General features: G+C 36.1%; 1 protein-coding gene across 1 annotated transcript; it reads left to right on the top strand.

Annotated features, from left to right (window-relative positions):
* The first annotated feature begins 15222 nt into the window (after positions 1–15222).
* Positions 15223–19007, top strand: LOC118767964 (rho-associated protein kinase 1-like). Its single transcript, XM_036513488.1, has 2 exons — positions 15223–17124; positions 18994–19007. Exon 1 carries the CDS (start codon positions 15395–15397, stop codon positions 16937–16939), a length of 1545 nt encoding a protein of 514 aa, XP_036369381.1. The 5' UTR covers positions 15223–15394; the 3' UTR covers positions 16940–17124; positions 18994–19007.
* The last annotated feature ends 930 nt before the right edge of the window (positions 19008–19937 follow it).

Here is a 19937-nt window from a genome sequence, read left to right as displayed (position 1 = left end):
TCTTGTTGCTTAACAACAACAACGACGGCGACGACAGAGCCGCAGCTCAATCAACCTGCATGCTCATTGTTCTTTTCGACATCCGCGGTATTGTATATAACTTAGGTAAATAAATTTTTTTTTTTTTTTTGAAACATAACTTATCCGGTAATTCTTTGATACCGCCTCGTATGTCTTAGAAATGGATCACCATCGGAAATACGTCATACGAAAAGACAGTATTTTTTTTAAAAAATAACACGAAGTACAATGAGGAGGACTGATTTAAAGAGTATTCATTCATACGTTCATCCACATACATACACACTCGCACACTTGTACACAGATGCATTTGAAAATATATCTCTATGTCGTCATCGCCATGAATCGTCAGCTTGCCGCGTATTGAGGACCTTAGAACGGAAGTCTCCCGCAGCTGCTTTGCCATTTCTGTCTAAACAGCTTGTGATTTTGTCCATCCATTACATTATTTGTCTGCTTTTTGATTTACAACCGTCTACTCGCTCTTCCATGATAATATCCTCCAGACTTCTGCTTCTTCGAATACAACCATAATGGATGAGCTTTTGTTTTTTCAGTGTACAGGAGTTCTTGTCTCGGCATCCACTCATTTGCCCAATGGTCCTTATAAGAAACTCGCAGCATTCTCCTACACACGCATTTCAAATGCATTGATTACATACATAAACAGTGTGTGATGGATAAATTGTCGTCATTTTATATTTTTAATTTCGTGCATGCGAACTGTTTTAGATTTTGTCGACTATACAGTATAGTAGGGTCAGTTGGGCACTGTCTGTGAGAAAAACAGTGCCATATATATATATATATATACAATTCATAGATAAGGGCAAAAGAAAAAATTTCTAATGCCAAATATGCCGAAAAATTGGACATAATGTCCATTAACCATATAATATTTTCACAATACGCACGCTACTCGAAGAAAGGTGGACAGAAATTTCTAAAAAATTCCATTAGTACCATATCAGACCGATTTCAGGGTTAGCTTATAACAGCCCTCCCTTCGTCAGTGATACATGTGGCAAAAGAAATAAATGAGATACTTACTCATACCCATGGAAGAAGCAAACACTAAGTCATGACCACAATTAAGTACCCCAAATACATCCAAAATAGAAATACTCTTGCCCATTCGAGACACGTGCGATTTGAACTGATGCTCTCACAGAGTGAAAGAGTCCGGAAGTGAACGCTTAAATTTATATCTAATGTAGGATAACACTGTTTTCGAAAAAAATTCTTTTCCCCAAAAAATTTTATCAATGGCCAGCATATTAAAAAATACCTTTAAAGGTTAAATTTATAAACAATTCATAGATAAGGGCAAACGAAAAAATTTCTAATGCCAAATATGCCGAAAAATTGGACATATAATTTTTCACACACACATATATATATATATATATATATATATATATATATATGCTTAATATCTACGGTTATACAAACTAGTATAGATATATATTCAAAATTTCGTTTATACTTATCCTTCGCCCCTACGTTGATCTTAATATAAATGTATACACTTATGTATATTCATATACTTCCATATAATCATGTATCCACAATTTCTGGCTATGAAACCATTCATACATTGATTCTAATAGAAAAATAAACTCTTGTGTATCAATATTTCGTTCATACATTGTATATGGAGACCAAGATGGAAAATTTAAAGGTAAACGTGTTTTATACAATTTCCTCATAGATCTGGCTTCACAAAACGTAGAATGACGTCGTTTGATTACAATGCCGGCTTGTAATTCTTTGACGTCATATATCGCGAAAAAATATTTTGACTATTATAAACGAAAACTGTTCTGTCTCAAAAAACATATTCTGAAATCCAGCTGCTGGTTTTTATGGATTTAATATATTCTTTTTCAGACGAATTAATGAAAGCATTGATTTGGGCTTAAATTTTACATCAATACTATTGTATTTAAATCGTATACTGTCTTCTTCGGTTTATTGCTCTCCTTGATCATTGATTCAAAGATTTTCACATATTTTTTTACTTGTTTCAGTCAGTGAAATACGTATGGTTTCCTCTAACACATCGATCCTACCACATTTTATCTAATCCTGGTAATATTATCGGTTTCATCTTGCCGAAACGCTAGTTTACAAAGATGTACGCTAAGCAACGACGATTGTCAAGAAGTGGCGTCAGACAAACACAGACAAACACACACACATATCATATATACATTAATGTATATGTGTATGTATCTATATCTGTCATGTCTCTCCATCTCTCATGTATGTACCTCATGTGTGTGTGTGTGTGTGTGAAGGTATGTATGATGTACTTCTACCTAGTTTATGTGAAGCAAATTCCATTTACCATATTTAACATATATACTTTAATGCATATCAATCTCAGTCAATATATCTGAGAGATCAATTCTCATCTTCTCCTACATAATCCTTCCAGGGCCGTATGAGAGAACAGTTAACAAATTAATATTGACTATAGTGACACATGTTTTAAGTGATGATAACATTGCACGTAACACATTTCTGCCTTAATATATAGATTTTTTTTCTCGCCTTTATACGATATCTCAATGGTATTTCTTTGACTAACAGCTTACGACGTTCTCTGAACGCGGCGAGATGGGGAAAATCGTTAGCACGCCGGGTCAAAATATAATGCTGAATGGCATTACTTTCGGCTTTACGTTCTGAGTTCAAATGCCACTATGGCGAATAGTTGACCACTGTTATCGATGCAGTCGACTTCCTTCTCTTTCTAAAACTCACTGGCCTTATGACAAAATGTGGAACCATTATTTGTGTTGTTTTTTTTTTTGCCAGCTTTTAGAATTCAATCCATGTATAATGGAGTTATTTTTTCACAGTCATCGGACCGCGAAGTTCTTTTCACGGGCACACGTTGGTCAGACGGTTGTGATCTGTAAAGGCGGTGATCTGGCAGAAACGTTAGCACGCCGGGCGAAATGCGTAGCCGTATTTCGTCTGCCGTTACGTTCTGAGTTCAAATTCCGCCGAGGTCGACTTTGCCTTTCATCCTTTCGGGGTCGATTAAATAAGTACCAGTTACGAACTGGGGTCGATATAATCGACTTAATCCGTTTGTCTGTCCTTGTTTATCCTCTCTATGTTTAGCCCATTGTAGGTAGTAAAGAAATAAGTTGTGATCTGTAAATAGTTTTGAGTAGTTACCAGGAAGGGAAGTACGAACATACAATTCGCATGTGCACACTGAATTCATAAAACGGAAGAGAAGACTAGAAACGCAATGCGCATGTCAAAGTAAAACGGAAGAGGAGAATAAAACAAGCTATGTGATGTTTTGCATGCTACGTCTAACGTTACTATCAGGTTGTTTTGCTTCAATTTTCATACTTCTATTACAAAGATATTCTCAGTTCACCGAACATTATCAACTCATATATATCAAATGCGGGTGGTACTGTTGTATACTGTTTTGCATGTACAGCGTTCTCCAAAGTATATTGTCCCCTATTGCAATGACATTAAAATTAGGCACAAGGAACTTTGTGATGCTCAGACATTGATTTTACAGCCATGTATTTTCAGGTTTGATTCCTCCTTACGGTATGAAGTTTGGTTGACGTAAACCATTCGGAAGCTCGTCGTATAATACACACCCACACGCTATGAATATGAGTCAGCTCCAAGTTTGTTTCTTGGTGTTTATTTAACATTGTTGCTTCTTAAATAGAGATCGATGAAACAAAAATTAGAGTAAGAATAGTATAGGTTGATATGAAAGACTAAAACACATTGTAAATGGTATACATGTATATCACTTATATGTGTACACACACATGTATGTAATATTATATATATATATATATATATTATATATATACATATAATGAATAATATCAGGGTAATAAAAAATTTAGAAATTTTTACTACCAGTGGCCTAGCATGTAGAAAAATTAGTCAATAGACTATATATTATTCATATAAAATACAGTGTACATTTAAACACATAAGAGGTATCCATCATAGGATATCTGGTACGCCAGGAGGAATAGCCAAAATCCAAACCACTATTAGGGGTAAATTTCGAAGGGAATGAAAAAGAAAATATTTACCATCTATTTCGTGGACCATGATATTATATTATATATGTATAATTAAGTTAGAAAACAGAGAGGTCTTATGGATACAAAATTATTTGTTAATTAATTAACATATACAACTACAATTGTTTCATTTCATAAACAAAATTAAAATTACAAAACATATAAATATATAATTTTGCATTTTATATATATATGTATGTATGTATGTATATATATATAACAATGATAAATATCAAAGTGAGTTATATACAGTAGCGGTAACACATCGTGACGTATATTTGCCATTTCAATATGGCTACCCCTAAGGGTGGATGCTACTGTAGTTTTTAGCCCCAGGAGGACACACTCCTCCAGCTGGCCATAGACACACTTTCTGTGTCCTGTCAGTATTTGCAAAGGGAAGTCATCCTTCCCGTCTTCAACTTATGATACACACGGACTCGAGTTTCGAGGTATTGACCTCTCGTCAGCGTGTGACAATCATAGTCGTCGCCGAGAATTAGATTTCCTTCACAAATACTTATACTTTTTCCAGCGTCCACTGTCGCTGATATTGAAAAAGTGAAATCAAACAATGATAAATATCAAAGTGAGTTATATACAGTAGCGGTAACACATCGTGACGTATATTTGCCGTTTCAATATGGCTACCCCTAAGGGTGGATGCTACTGTAGTTTTTAGCCCCAGGAGGACACACTCCTCCTGCTGGCCATAGACACACTTTCTGTGTCCTGTCAGATATACGTCACGATGTGTTACCGCTACTGTATATAACTCACTTTGATATTTATCATTGTTTGATTTCACTTTTTCAATATCAGCGACAGTGGACGCTGGAAAAAGTATAAGTATTTGTGAAGGAAATCTAATTCTCGGCGACAACTATGATTGCCACACGCTGACGAGAGGTCAATACCTCGAAACTCGAGTCCGTGTGTATCATAGTGAAGACGGGAAGGATGACTTCCCTTTGCAAATACTGACAGGACACAGAAAGTGTGTCTATGGCCAGCTGGAGGAGTGTGTCCTCCTGGGGCTAAAAACTACAGTAGCATCCACCCTTAGGGGTAGCCATATTGAAATGGCAAATATACGTCACTATATATATATAGATATATATATATACACAAAGGGAAAGAGAGAGGGACAGAAAAAAACAGGGAAAGTATTCATCAGGTGAACATTTGTGTATAAGCAAATAGATATTCATACATTTACAGACCAGATTTATGTGGAGTACAAAAATACAGAAAATTAAGGAAAGAGAACATAATATTTCAAGCTGTTTCTGGGGTTCTGAAATACATGAGAGTTGTAATGCTGGCAGAGGGAGTGTACGAAATATCAAGGATGAGCAACCAGTAGTTGATGCATATGAACTTTACCGTTAGGCCGGTCTCTGTGCGAAGATTAACAACTAGCGTTTCAGGTCATAATGCGAGAGGGATAAATGGTGAAAAAGGTGAACAGAAGTAGATGGGAGGAGGATGTATGCGGTTCAGAAGCTAAGGAACAGTAAGAAGAGATAGGCGAGGAAGACTAAGTTGAGGGAGAGGTGAGCGACAAGATTAAGAGACGTAGCAGCGGTGAATCGAGATGAGAGGGTATATGTGGGATGGGTAGTATTGTAAAGGATGGCGTTGTTGTTAATTGTGTTGACAACAGAAGTTATGGAGGATGGTTGAGGATAGCGGAAGAAGCTATGAATGATGTCGAGGGTAGGGAAGGAATAGCAGGACCAGAAGCGCTACAGAGAAATGGAAGTAAGAAGGTTGAGAGAGGGAATGAGTGGGTATTGAAATAAAGGGAAGAAATTATTTGTAGAAGCCGTAAGGAAAGTGATGGGAAAATTCGAAGAATGAAGGCGTTTTGGCGACAGAGGGAGAATAAGTGAACCAGGGAGAAAGATATGAGAGTAAATAGAGAGAGACAGACGCCTTCAATTTAAGATAACTGGAAAGAAGCTGTCAATTAAACCCGAATGCAGCAGTGCGAAAAAAGAATGGTGAAGGTATTACCCTTAAACTTGAATTGGATGTTTTCAAAAGACTTGGGAAAACATTAACTCTTGCAACGCCTGCAGTGGGAACAAAACGTGACAACACAGAGAAAATTATGTCAAGTGCTCAGGAAGTTACTTCGTTAACTGTCTGGAACTTATTTTCCCAAAGATCTAATATGATGCGTAAAATGGAAAGATTTTTGAGCGTATGGATCGAGGATTAGAATCGACGTAATGTGCTAATAAACTTTTCAAACCAAAGGGGTTTTCATGAGTAGTTTTTCTTTCTTTTAAGAAGCGCCTGAATTTACACCACATAAAAATGATTGGTGAAACTGCGAGTAATGATACATAAGCTGCTACTAATTATCCTGAGCAGTTGAAGAAAATGATTGCTGAAAGGAGCTACACATCAGAGCAAGTATACAATGTGATTGAGACTGCAGTTTTCTGGAAGCGCATGTCTGCTAGAACTTTTATGTCTTAAGAAGAAAAATAAACATCAGAATTTAAAGGTTCCAAAAATAGTCTGAAACTTCTTATGGGAGGAAATGCCGCTGGCGATATGAAATTAAAGTGCATATATAACAATATAAACAGCAGCTTGCAATATTTCACCAAAAAGAAGAGCTTAACTGATGAAGCAAAGGAAAATGGCGAAACTGACGCAGAATTCTCGATCGGCACTTTTCGGAGGATTATGGTGCCTGATAGTGTATATGTTTTCATTCATGTGCATTAACTACAGCACATGGAAGAAAAGCAAAGTCGACCTCGACGGAATTTGAACTCAGAACGTAAAGACAGACGAAATACCGCTTCCAAAATACAAAAATTTTTCAAAATTGTTAAGAGTAAACCCTGTTTTATGTGACGCGTTCTACCAGTATCGGCAGTTTGAAAGTGTGTTTCGTTTAAAAATCAAAGTCGACCTCGGCGAAATTTGAACTCAAAAAATGCAAAGACATACAAAATACAGTTAACAGTTTCACCAAAGTTTCTGCCAGCTCACCGGCTTTGCAAGTTAACATAGATTTTAGAAATATATTCTTTATTCTTATAGCTGAATCGTTCCTCCCTTACTCTCTTACTTACTGACAGGAAATTTCGTAGCATTTTACCTAATAACTACTACTAAATAGTGTTCAATGTAACCAGTGATTCTTAATTCCTCATGCATTTTTCTATCATCTAAGCCTAAAGAAAAGTATACTTTTAATTTGAAATTAAAATGTTTGTTAATTAAATGTGAATAGGTGCCTTACTGCACTCCTTGAGGTCGCAGATATTCATGTAACTTTTTTCTACTGAACCAAATCTTAAACAATTTTTGCCAAAGTGTAGCTGAGGAGGTATCCTCTTTAAAACTGTTAACAGTTTGGAATTCAGTTGAGAACTGAATTAGTGGTGAAGCTTGAAAGCTGCTGCGATTGACGAAATAGTGGACTTATAAATATATTCAACCACTACCGTGGTTGAATTATATATATATATATATATATATATAATTAAGGGTTTTGCAACAAGTTACTTCACCACATACCGAAAATTTAGAAATAGCAGCCAAAGACAGCTAATTATTTTCACTACACATATAACTCCACAGATAACTCACATAGGCAAAAAGAAGAAAAAAATAACGAAATTAAACAGACTTCGATTAATTATGGACGCGTTTCTGGATTAGAATTATCAAAATATTTCGAGAATTATAAATTTGAAAATGCTAGAAAGCCTACCTCATGCGTCTCCGACCAAGCGCCATCGGAACATAACATAGGGTAGTCAGCACAGAATTAGCTGTCTTTGGCTGCTATTTCTAAACTCCAGCTCCTGTAGTTTCGCCAATGTCATTGTTGCGGTGTGTGGTCTGGCGTTGTCTTGCAATAAAATAGGAGTGGATCTATTGACTAATCTAGGCTTCTCTTTCTGTGAGTTTCTGCATCATTTGGTCCAGTTGGCAGCAGTATATCTATGTACAACTAGTCTGAAGATTTGGGAAAGCTGAGAAGGATACCAAACTCTACATTAAGGTGGGAGCTCCATGAATTCACAACTATGTAGGACGTGCCCTTTCAGAATACCACGTGCACCATTGATAACTGCATGGTATGTAAGAATAACCCTGGTATTAACTGTAGAACTAGAAATGTAGTGTGCAGCATAATGTGAATAGATGGTGCTTCTAAAGATAAGAACATGATACACACAGCCGAAACATCTAGAAGCATTGCGAAGAGACTAAATTAAAACTTGAGACGATATAACGAGAGACCTCCATACACTGCCAGCATGCCAAAGGCCAGCATGGAGGCATGCTGAGTCAACTCGATATCCGTATTTTATCCAAGCACCTGAAGGATCCATCACTCAAACAAATATAGGAGTACGTGCTCATAAATGAAATATAAATAGGAAATATACGTAAAAGGTAGTCATACCTCACACTCACAGTTTATATATACACAGGTAGAGTTGTTAGTAGGTTATGGTTATGTAGACTGTATATATATATATAAAGTTAATCCAAACAAGAAAGCACAAAAAACACAACAACGCGAGGACGTGGAACAAATATAGTATTATTGGACGCTCCGGAAAGAAGGAAAGAAGGAGGGTTTAACGTTTCGAGCGGAGCTCTTCGTCGGAAACATAGGAGAAGGAAAGATCCAGAGAAGGGAAGACAGAGGAAAAAAATCGCCAACGGTATGCATGTATATATATATATATATATGGGGGGTTAGATGTATATGTAAGTAAACAGATATACAGGCGCAGGAGTGGCTGTGTGGTAAGTAGGTTGCTAACCAACCACATGGTTCCGGGTTCAGTCCCACTGCGTGGCATCTTGGGTAGGTGTCTTCTACTATAGCCTCGGGCCGACCAAAGCCTTATGAGTGGATTTGGTAGACGGAAACTGAAAGAAGCCTGTCGTATATATCTATATCTATATATATATATATATATATATGTATGTTTGTGTGTCTGTGTTTGTCCCTCTAGCATTGCTTGACAACCGGTGCTGGTGTGTTTACGTCCCCGTCACTTAGCGGTTTGGCAAAAGAGACCGATAGAATAAGTACTAGGCTTACAAAGAATAAGTCCTGGGGTCGATTTGTTCGACTAAAGGCGGTGCTCCAGCATGGCCGCAGCCAAATGACTGAAACAAGTAAAAGAGAAAAAGAGTATACAAACAGATAGATAGGTTCATAGGTAATACTGAGAGTCAAGCAAACGCACACATGCATACACAAATGAAGACTGAAACATGACCATATACACACACACATACAAACACACACATACAAACACAGAAATATGAACACACAAACACATGAATATGCAAAATACGTACATATATACAAAAGCATTGAAGACTTGGGTATGAGACCAAGTTTGTACCAAAACTGCTTTTAGCTGACCAAAAAGACTCAGGTGTACGAGATGTCCTAGATTATGCTTGAGAACAATGAAAATGTTTTGAAAACTTTGCGTAAGCTTTTGGGCGGGTATCGCCAAGCTTTCGGCAAAATTTGATGCAGATTCTCCGCTCAACTTTCTCTGTCATAGTGAGATACAATCACACATTATACACTTTCCTTCCAAGTACTGCTGTATACAGAAGTGAGCTAGAACATTAAAACGTATTCCGCATGCACAACAGAATTTAAGGTCAGTCTGCGCCAAGCGGCTTCTCTCTGCGTTCTTTAACTTCGAAACTGCGGCAACAGTCCGTATAGTTATTGGTCAAACTATATATATATATGTATATATATGCATATATATATATATATACATACACACATATCTACACATATATGTATACGTTGTCTGTTATGTCATGGCAGCGATGATTTCCACTAGAATTACACACTATTCCGACCTGCTAGTATCTCTGTGTGTACTTTTATGCGTACAACGCTTATATGAGATCATCTTTCGCGGTTAATAATGAAATATTCAGCGTTTTAATTAAACATCTATGTTACGTTGTATTTAAAAATTACATTATATAAATATATACACACATATATATATATATATATATATATATATACACACAGATATATTTATAAACACAAACACACACACACATATATGCTCTAACTTTAAGAGAGTACATCTTTTTCGGATACATGATCGACTGCTGGTGTGTGTGTGAAACAAATATTTGTTTACCTGTCCCTTATAATTTTCAGTAATAACGACGACCAATAGCTACTCGATATTATAGAAAGGGGGAATACGATAAACGAGTAAAGAAAGCAACAATGCAAAGATGACAATTTTAAAAGATAAAAGTTATAATTCCTTAAATGTTTTCAAATGATAAAAAATTCATAGAAATTTGAAATGTTTGGTGTTTCGACTCAGATATTTCAAAACCAATCAGAGCTAATAAGCAGACACAATTTTGGCACATATATTTAAAATTATAATAATGTAATAGGAATACTAATTTGAAGGAAAATATTTGCAATATGATAAGTAGAACATAGATGGAAACTGACAATGATTGCTATAAAATTTCATTATAAGATAAAAAATTGAAAATGACAAAACTATATCGGGAGAATTTTTTTTTTTTTTCATTTAAATAAGTTTCTGGTTTGCTGTACATCCAATATATTATAGACGTTATTCAATTCCCAGAAAGGCGGTGAGCCGGACAAAAGGATTAGTATTATTTCTTCTGGTTTTACTTTCTGAGTTCACAATTCATCAAGGTTGACTTTTGGCTTTCATCCATTCAGGGTCAATAAAATAAACACCAGTTGATCAGTAGGTTCGATGTAATCGGCTTCTCCCTCTCAAAATGGCTAGAATTAGAAAGCAATGCATGATTCTCAAATGTTCCTTGATGGAGCAGATCTATAAGAAAATTGTTTACATCGTGACCATCTTGTCTTTGCTTACGCTACATGTTTACAATATAGGATTGGTTCTCCTCGTTACACATTTCTCTTTCTCTTTTCAAGAAAGTAGTCTGTGATCGACGGACATTTTCGAGCTTTCACATAGATACTTCATAATTGGATTGATATATGTTTGCGATATTGTTTGGTCCACGAAACCTCTTGAACAAATATATGATCAAAGATATTGCCACAGTGACGACATCGATGTTTATTTTTTTTCTATTTCTCAAGATGAAAGGCAATATAAGGAAGATTTAAATGCATCCTCTAGAATTCAAGTTTCCATAGAGAAGATACATTATTGTTTCGTTAATATCAATATAGATTTAGGTGAATTTATTCTGAGCGGGGAAAAATTGATTTTTATATTAAGGCAAGTTTAATCTAGATTTTTAATCTATAAGTTGTGTCTATTTTTAATGTCGAGGATAATTTTGAAATTAATAGGATAGAAATATACAATTATCGCATCTTTAGATTATCACTGCATGTCAATATTAGTCTTGCAAATGCTGTCACAAGAAATTGTGATAAATGAGATGAGAACAAATGTTTCTCTTTATGTACAAATAGGTAACACGAAGTTTATGTGATGTAAGAAATCATGAAAGTAACTAAGTGCTTCTCACTTTATCCTTTTATCTATGCGTATATTGCTTGCTTGAACTTATTAATGCATTATTATTATTCATTTCAGATTACAATATATTGTTAATAGTAACTAGCCATGCTGAGAAGACCAGAAACAAAAATGATTGATTTTTAAAGAGGGTGTATTGTAGATCAATCTATGAGTGGACTCATCCAGAGTAAGATTGCAAAAACTTTGAGATTTCCTTGGCTACACTCCACTCAACAGAGTGATTGCACAATTCAGCAGTTAAGGAAAAACATCAAACATTCCCCGCTTAGTTCCACCTGGGGCCTCTGACACGTGTATTCGAGCTGTGAAATGGTGTTGAAATGTCTCGTGCAAGACAGCTGGTGCTGCAGAGTAACTCCGAATAAAGTGGAGTACTTCTTTGGAATATGCCCATCAACTTCGCTACTCTGTGTGTGTGTGTGTGTGTATTTGTGTGTGTGTTTGTGTGTGTGTGTGTGTGTGGTGTGTGTGTGTGTGTGTGTGTGTGTGTGTGTGTTGCTCCCCTTCACCTCATGAGACAAGATGGGAGAAACACACTTTGAACAATACGATGATAAATACACAAACACTGGGAACAAAAACAAGATAACAAATGACTGGTGACGAATAAATCTAGCGGTTCACATTCAAAATGTAGTGTCAACTAGATCAAATCACATTTGCTTTCGCTACTTTAAACGCCAACCAACTTACGCTAACATCAAACGTCACTTTATCTTCAAAATGAGACAGAAATTCTGAAAATCATAATGTAGTATTTAAGAATTTTACTTTTCAAAACAAACTACAACGAAACAGAAGACAAAACTGGAATACATCCGTGTATTCCATACAACAGAAATACATACTACAGGCACATATATATATATACAATAAAAATGGTAAGTAATTTTTCAGTGGATTTTCATATAACCAACAATTATTTACCGGTAAATTTCGGTATGTAAATATGACAAATTCATCGTCAGGAACTTTTGTAAAGTTTAGTATATAGTAAAAATAATTAAAGGGGCAAGCAACAGGCTGCTTCGCCGCATACCGAAGGAATTAGAAATGGCAGTCAAAGACTGTTTTTTCCATTTTCTATATATATATGGAGTCCAGATAAAACAGACCTAGGACAAAACACCCTAAGTTCATGTGCGAAATAGGACGAAACGCTTCTCAGTTACGTCTTTTCTAATTTTAAACTTTATATCATATAATACCATTAAAATTAAAAGGAAAAACATAATGCAATTTATTACCGAAGTAATCAAGAAAAATATAATCTTTCTTTGTGTTGGTTCACTCTTCATGATCATTATTTTGTCTACTGGAGTATCGTAATTTCCATAGCGGATTCTATAAGGAAACTGGTCAATGTTTTTCTTTATCCTTACCCGTCTGCATGCTTTCCTTAGCAGTTGGTTGCAATATTGGCCTGTCGTTGCACTGCTATTCTTTTTAGGAATATGTGCTTTTATATACACAAGGGGAAATACGGCACTCAAGTGGACAATGCAATGGTCATGTGAAGTGAACCAATGTATGTATAAAGTCAGACAATCGGCTGACTCAGAAAATGAAAATGTGCGCTGTAGTCGTTGCCTTAAATCGCAGCATGTGGATACAGAGATAGTTCGATTCCCGAAAGTCGCTCAATGCTTTGTTATCTAAGTTCGAAAAGAACTTGAAGCTGCTGACAGGGATCCAACACCAGCAGTTAAACGCAAAATGCATGCACAGAGTCCTGATACCATCACGAGACATAACTTTGATGAAAAGTTTTTAAAAATCATCAGCAAAACCCCAGAAAGTCAGCCAGATCCATTGCAAAGGACCTCATTGTAGCAGAAGGCTTATGCATTAGGACATCCGGTACAGGTTGTATGAGGTGCGGAAGTGTCACTTTATGACAAGAGGGAATCGTTAGATCCGTGGAAAGTGTGCTTGCGAAACGAGTTAAACATCAAGAAGCTGGAATGCTTTGGTTTCTCACCGATGTGAAAAACTTCAATCGGGACGAAAAGTAAACCGAAGGACGGATGGTTATGCTGAGACCTGCATGACGTTCCAATACTAAGTTCACAGCAACTGTGATTGTTATGGAAGTTATCAAGCAACAAGGGAGATGTCATACCTCCTCGCTTTTTTTTTTCACAAGGCCTAAGTGTCAATACCACTGTCTACACATCAGCCACACCTCGACATGCCTTATATAAACAGGTTGTTAATCCGGAGTGTATCAAGTACACAAACACACGCACACGCACACACACACACACACTCAGCGAAACACACATACACAACATAGAAAAACATCTACAAACAAATGAATATACACACACGCATACATATACGCATATATATATATATATATATATATATAGATAGATAGATAGATAGATAGATAGATAGATAGATAGATAGATAGATAGATAGATAGATATGCGATGAGTAGAGAGAGACAGAGAAGAAATAATGGAAGAGAAAACACATGCATGCATACATATGCATGCATACACAATACGCACGTATAAGGGCATCTACACATATAGATGCGCACGCATGCATATATGCATCTATCTCTGTATATCCTTTCTACTATAAGCACAAGGCCTGAAATTTTGGGAGAGGGGGATAGTCAGTGTGATCGACCTCAGTGCACAGCTGGTACTTAGTTTACCGATCCCCAAAGGATGAAAGGCAAAGTCGACTTCGGCTAAATATTTCGTCCAGCGTGCTAACGATTCTGCTAACTCGCCGCCTTATCTATCTCTATACATACATACATACATACATACATACATACATACATACATACATTGTCACTAAGGAAGAAGATTGAATACGCCTTCTGCCAAAATTAACATTTCAAATAACTCATACATGATAAATGATATATAAAATTAAACCTAACAAGAGTGAAGGCAAGAATGTACAGAGTAATAGAATGACAGGAACAAGGCGGTTATCAAAGATTAACGACTTAATTCTTACTTATGTTGAATAGTTTATGGTGTAAAAATGTATTGGGATGACAGACTGGTATACGAAATATCTATTAGTCATTATGTATTTTTATTTAATATGGAAATATCAGAATATTGTCAAATATGCTATATATTACGAAAAGAAACTATTGCTTAGTTGAATTAAATAACATTGAAATGTAATGTTTGCATTATTTATAAATTCCACAATAGGCAGCAACCATAATGTATTACAATTGAATTTCTTGAGTTTGGCTAATGTATTTTGTAGGAATGAAAAGAAACTGATATTTAGAGAGTGAACTTTCCTTTGGGAGGAAGACCGATTTGGAAGAAGATTAATTCATTTGAAATATTTCGCAGCATGATACACCGACGAAGTCAGCACCAAGTTTCTTCAGATTTTACGTCTTTCATAAAAGTCGATTGTTACTTTTCCTTGAAAAATCTATTTTCGATTGAGGAGTGAATTCGCTTCTTTATTACTTGTTCTATCTCAAACACATTAAAACTGATACTTTGGCAGATTTCGCAAATTTTGAAGATATCATACATTTGACGTCATAATCAGTTCATTATGTTATAACATCATTTAAAAATGTAAGTGGCATCAACTTGTTTCGAATCAGGGGTTTTAGCATTAACATCATTGCCGTATAAATCACATGCAAATGGTGGTCTCAAAGTGTAATTATCCTGACACTCTCGGCCAAATGGAATCAATTTAGATAGTTCAAATCCTATAATGGGAGATAGGAATTTATGTGATTCGGATTCAGATTCGGACAACATCCTCAAAACAAAAAATGCAGCTGGATCCAACAGTCAAGAAACATTTAAAACGTCTGTTTCCGTACAATCTATTGGTTCTAATGCAAGTTCCGGCATTCACATAAATAAAACATCAATTTTAAAAAAATCTCCGGAAGTACATCGTAGTTTATTTATAAAGCCAGATCTAGGTTTGGAATCATTTAAAAATAATGAGGCATTGTGTAGTTCGTTTGACAGTTGGGATATGTTAGACAAACCAGATGGAAATTGTGAAATAAGCTCCTTTCATTCATACTCCAAAGAATATTCTCCAAAAGGAAAACAGAAATTTGCTGGAAATGATATTGACCTAATAGAACCTTCAAGGAGATTTTCAGATTATAGGAGAGATAAACAACTGAAATCCAATCTAAGTGTCAGCAGTCTCTTTGAAAATGATATCTGTGCGTTGGGGAGCAAAAGCACGCCTTATCATGAACAGCAGTTACTGGGAGTCATATGTAGAATGAAAGCTGAAAAACATCAACTTGATAAAAAGCTAATGGGCATGAAAATGCTGCAAACAAACCTACAGGAAGAGAAACATGCTCTGAGACAACGATGTAAAAAACTTCAGATGGATGTAATTAATCATGATGCAATGGCTTTAAACAAAAACATGTTTGAAGATCTCTCTAAAAAAGCTAATTCCTCTAAAGAAGAGATTAAAATGTTGCGAAATCAGATTAGTAAATACCGTCAGACTATGTGCGAACAACAAGATTTCATATGTGAAATGGTAGCCGAAAAAGACAAAATTGTAGGAAAAGTCAACAATTTAAAAGTGTGTCTAAGTACACTTAATGAGTGGAAAAATAGAACGTTTAAAGACATGAAAAAAATCAAGGAAAACATCGATAAAATGTCAGAAATGTATACTGATTTCATTTCACAGTTGAATATTCAGAAATCGGAGAAATTAGCATTAGATACAAAACTTAAAAAGAAAGAAAAATGTATTAAAAAATTAAAAGAAGAAAAAGAATCTATGTTAAATGCTCAAACAGAACTGAATAATTCTTTACAACAGAAAAGCGAAGAAAACAACATGAAGGATGAAATTATTAAAGAAAATAATGATGTTATTTCGCAACTGAAATCAGTAAAATTTGAACTGGAACAAACGATCTATGCTGAAGCATGTAGTAAAAGCGAATTCGTAAACGAAACGAAAGGAATAATTTCCTCACTAAAGAATCAAATTAAATTAGATGAAGATCGATTCGAATCAGAAATAAAACAGCTACGACAAGAAACAGAGGAACTTAATGAAGAGGTGGGTAAAGAGAGGGAATTCAAAAACATAATGCTCGATGCATATCAGTGGGTTGAGAATGACTATAAAACACTTTTAAATTGTATCACCGAAATGCAACATATCGTTAGGACATTGTGGACAAATACTAGTCATCCGCTACCGGCACACCAATCGCCTACTATATCTGAATGTTTCGGATCAGAAAGTATTCCGAAATGAAAGAAAAATATAAATCATTTTATCATTCATCAAGGCTAAATCTCTTGAACTATGTTTTGTTTTCATAAACAAATGAAAACAAAGAGTAAAATTTCAGTTTTTCATGAAATTTTTCTCCGTAGTAACTATACATTGTGAACTGTGTTCAGTTCCGAGACAGATACCATTGAAAATCAAAATAAAGTGTGCAAACATATATTGACGCCTCAAATTAAATTAATTGCATGGTAGAAAAAGTAGTATTACAGAGAATGGTGACCGAATTAAATTCCACCATCAGAGAAAATAGAATTGGGTAAATTGAATAATTATTAATTTATTGAGGTGATAGGGAGATAAGAAACAATCGTAAAATGTGTATGAAGTTGACGTATTAAGGATACACGCGCATATTTGACAACTAAGTTTCGAAGAAATATTTCCAAGCATATACGCGTGTACACAAAATACCTGTACGCGTATTCTTTCCAACACTCTTTCTTGTATCTCTATTTCACTCTTTCATTATATATTAATGCAGGTATGTGTATCTATGTACATTTTTCCTTGAGATTTAAATTCTTCCTAAAATTCAAACTGGTCGCTAAGAAATTGAAAGACATTTCCTTCTATCTCTGAATATGTGAGTGTATGGATATATGGATGTACATGTGTGGATATACTAGTACATATAGAAGGGATGCATGGGTCTTCAACACACAAGTGCGTGTTTTTTCTACTCTTTATACATATATGTGCGTGTTTGTGTATGTGTGTGTCTATGTGTATGCCATATGCGATTGTTTGTGTATACGAAGTGGTATCAAAACGTTCCTGGACTAGTTATGTTTAACAAAAAATAACTTATTTACCTATGTTTTAACATCATCTCTTTCGAAATAGTTACCTTGCGCAGCAGTACACCGGTCCCAAGGTTTCTGCCAATATGTATGTTTCCGTACCATCTCTATTTGCAAGGCCAGTTTACGCGAAAATTCTAAAAGAAATGTCGGGTAATATTTGCTGTTTTAGACATTGGAGAGGAACTTCCTCAGACTTGCATCAAAAGGGTGCTACTACATTGTGCCATACACTTGCTGACATGCTCATAGCTGTCCATCAAAGTTGACGACGACGTTGTCCTCTAGGAGTCTTATCTTTTTTGTGAGTTGATAGATGTGAAAACAGTCCTATCCTGGAATGGCATGTCCTTGAACACAAATGACAAGGGAATTGCGCATTATGTTGTTGGTAAATCGGATTAGTACAAAGTGTGCAGCTCCTTCCTAGCAGAGGGAGAACCAGGTTTACCGGCTCCGAGCGAAGTGTCCAATTTGTGCCGGTTGAATATCACAGGACTTGACGACAAGCTTAAGATGGTCCCTGAACTGCTTCTTTGGTCCCTCGTACGGGTGAAAGCGGTTAATAGCTCTCCGAAGATCATTTTCGGGAGATGATTATCACGCATCCTGATAGTGTGGCCTACTCATCTTAGAAGACGGGTTTGGATGATGGCTTCAACGCTGGAAATTCCTGCTTGTTGGAGAATTTCTGTGTGGGTGACCTTATCTTTCCAAGTAATGCGTGGAATTCGTTGGAGACAATGGATTTGAAATGACTCTAGCTTCTTCACATAATGGCAGCATAAGGTCCAGCATTCGCAGCCATACAGTAATGTTGAGATGACAACAGAACGATAGACAGCAAACCTCAGATTTCTGTTTAAGAATATTCGTTCTGGGAGGCGTCCAAACGAGGAAGAGGTGAGGTTGATCCGTTGTAGTATGTCATCGTCGATATGTCCATTTTGTGATATGACACTGCCTAGGTAGTTAAAAGAATCAACGTTTGACAGAGGTGTATTATTTATATTAGGTATGTTGCTGGATGCTTTTGATTAAAAGACCTCGGTTTTTATGCTGATGTCAAGACTAAGACGAGCATAAGTTTTGTGCATGACACTTAAGGATTGCTGGAGTGAGGATGTTTCGTAAGCAGTGGGCGCGGCGTTATATGCATATTGGAACTCAAAAATCTGCGATGTTGATGCCAGAGTTTTCGCTTAGAGTCGGCAGGTGATGAAAGTACTGCCATCAAAGTGGTAACAGATGCTTATCCATTCCCTAAAAGATAAGAAGTCCCCTGGCGAGTTTTGAAAATACGGTAGACCTCAGCTTGAGTTATATCTTTTCTCTTACCTGGTTCTCTGCTGGAAAAACAAAAACTTCCTCGGCGCTGGAAAAATGCCAATATCATTTGCACTTTCAAAAGCAAAAACAACCGATTCAACTGCAGAGGCATCTCTCTTCTAGACGTGTCTGGCAAAATCCTTGCACGCATTACTCTCCGCCGTCTTCTCATCTTCGTATCGGAGTGCATCCTCCCTTACTCTCAATCAGATTTCAGACCCGAACGATGAACAATTGATATGATATCCGTTGCACGCTTACTTCTCGAAAAATGCAGAGAGCAACAAAAAGAAATGAATTTTGGTTTAGTCGATTTGACGAAGACTTTTGACTCCATTAATCGTGCAATTTTAAGGAAACTTCTTACAAAATTCGACTGCTCTCCAACTGTTTTAACTACCATTCGCAAATTCCACGACGGAATCCTAACCAGAGTCCCTTTCTCGGCGGAGCATCTTCAGAACAATTCAGTGTTAAATCGGCATTCAGACAGGGATGCGTTTCGCCCGTTTTGTTCAACAACACACACATAGACACATGTATGTATGTATGTATGTATGTATGTATGTATGTATGTATGTATGTATGTATGTATGTATGTATATATATATATATATATATATTAAGGTATGTAGAAAAATACAACATGGACAAGAACGTATAACTCTTAGAAGACGATACAATAAACATGGACAGGACATTCGAACCCCTCAGTCTTCAGTCAAGAACCGGATCATCGTAGTAATTTCGGCTGATTAATCTTGAGATTACTAGATCACGGCCAGCCCTCCAAGAAAAACTAAGCAACGAGCATTAGAAAAACTAAGCTG

This window comes from Octopus sinensis, linkage group LG2 (genome assembly GCF_006345805.1).
Source record: "Octopus sinensis linkage group LG2, ASM634580v1, whole genome shotgun sequence".
In the NCBI taxonomy this organism is placed as follows: Eukaryota; Metazoa; Mollusca; class Cephalopoda; order Octopoda; family Octopodidae; genus Octopus; species Octopus sinensis.
This window is presented reverse-complemented; position numbering and strand designations above follow the sequence as displayed.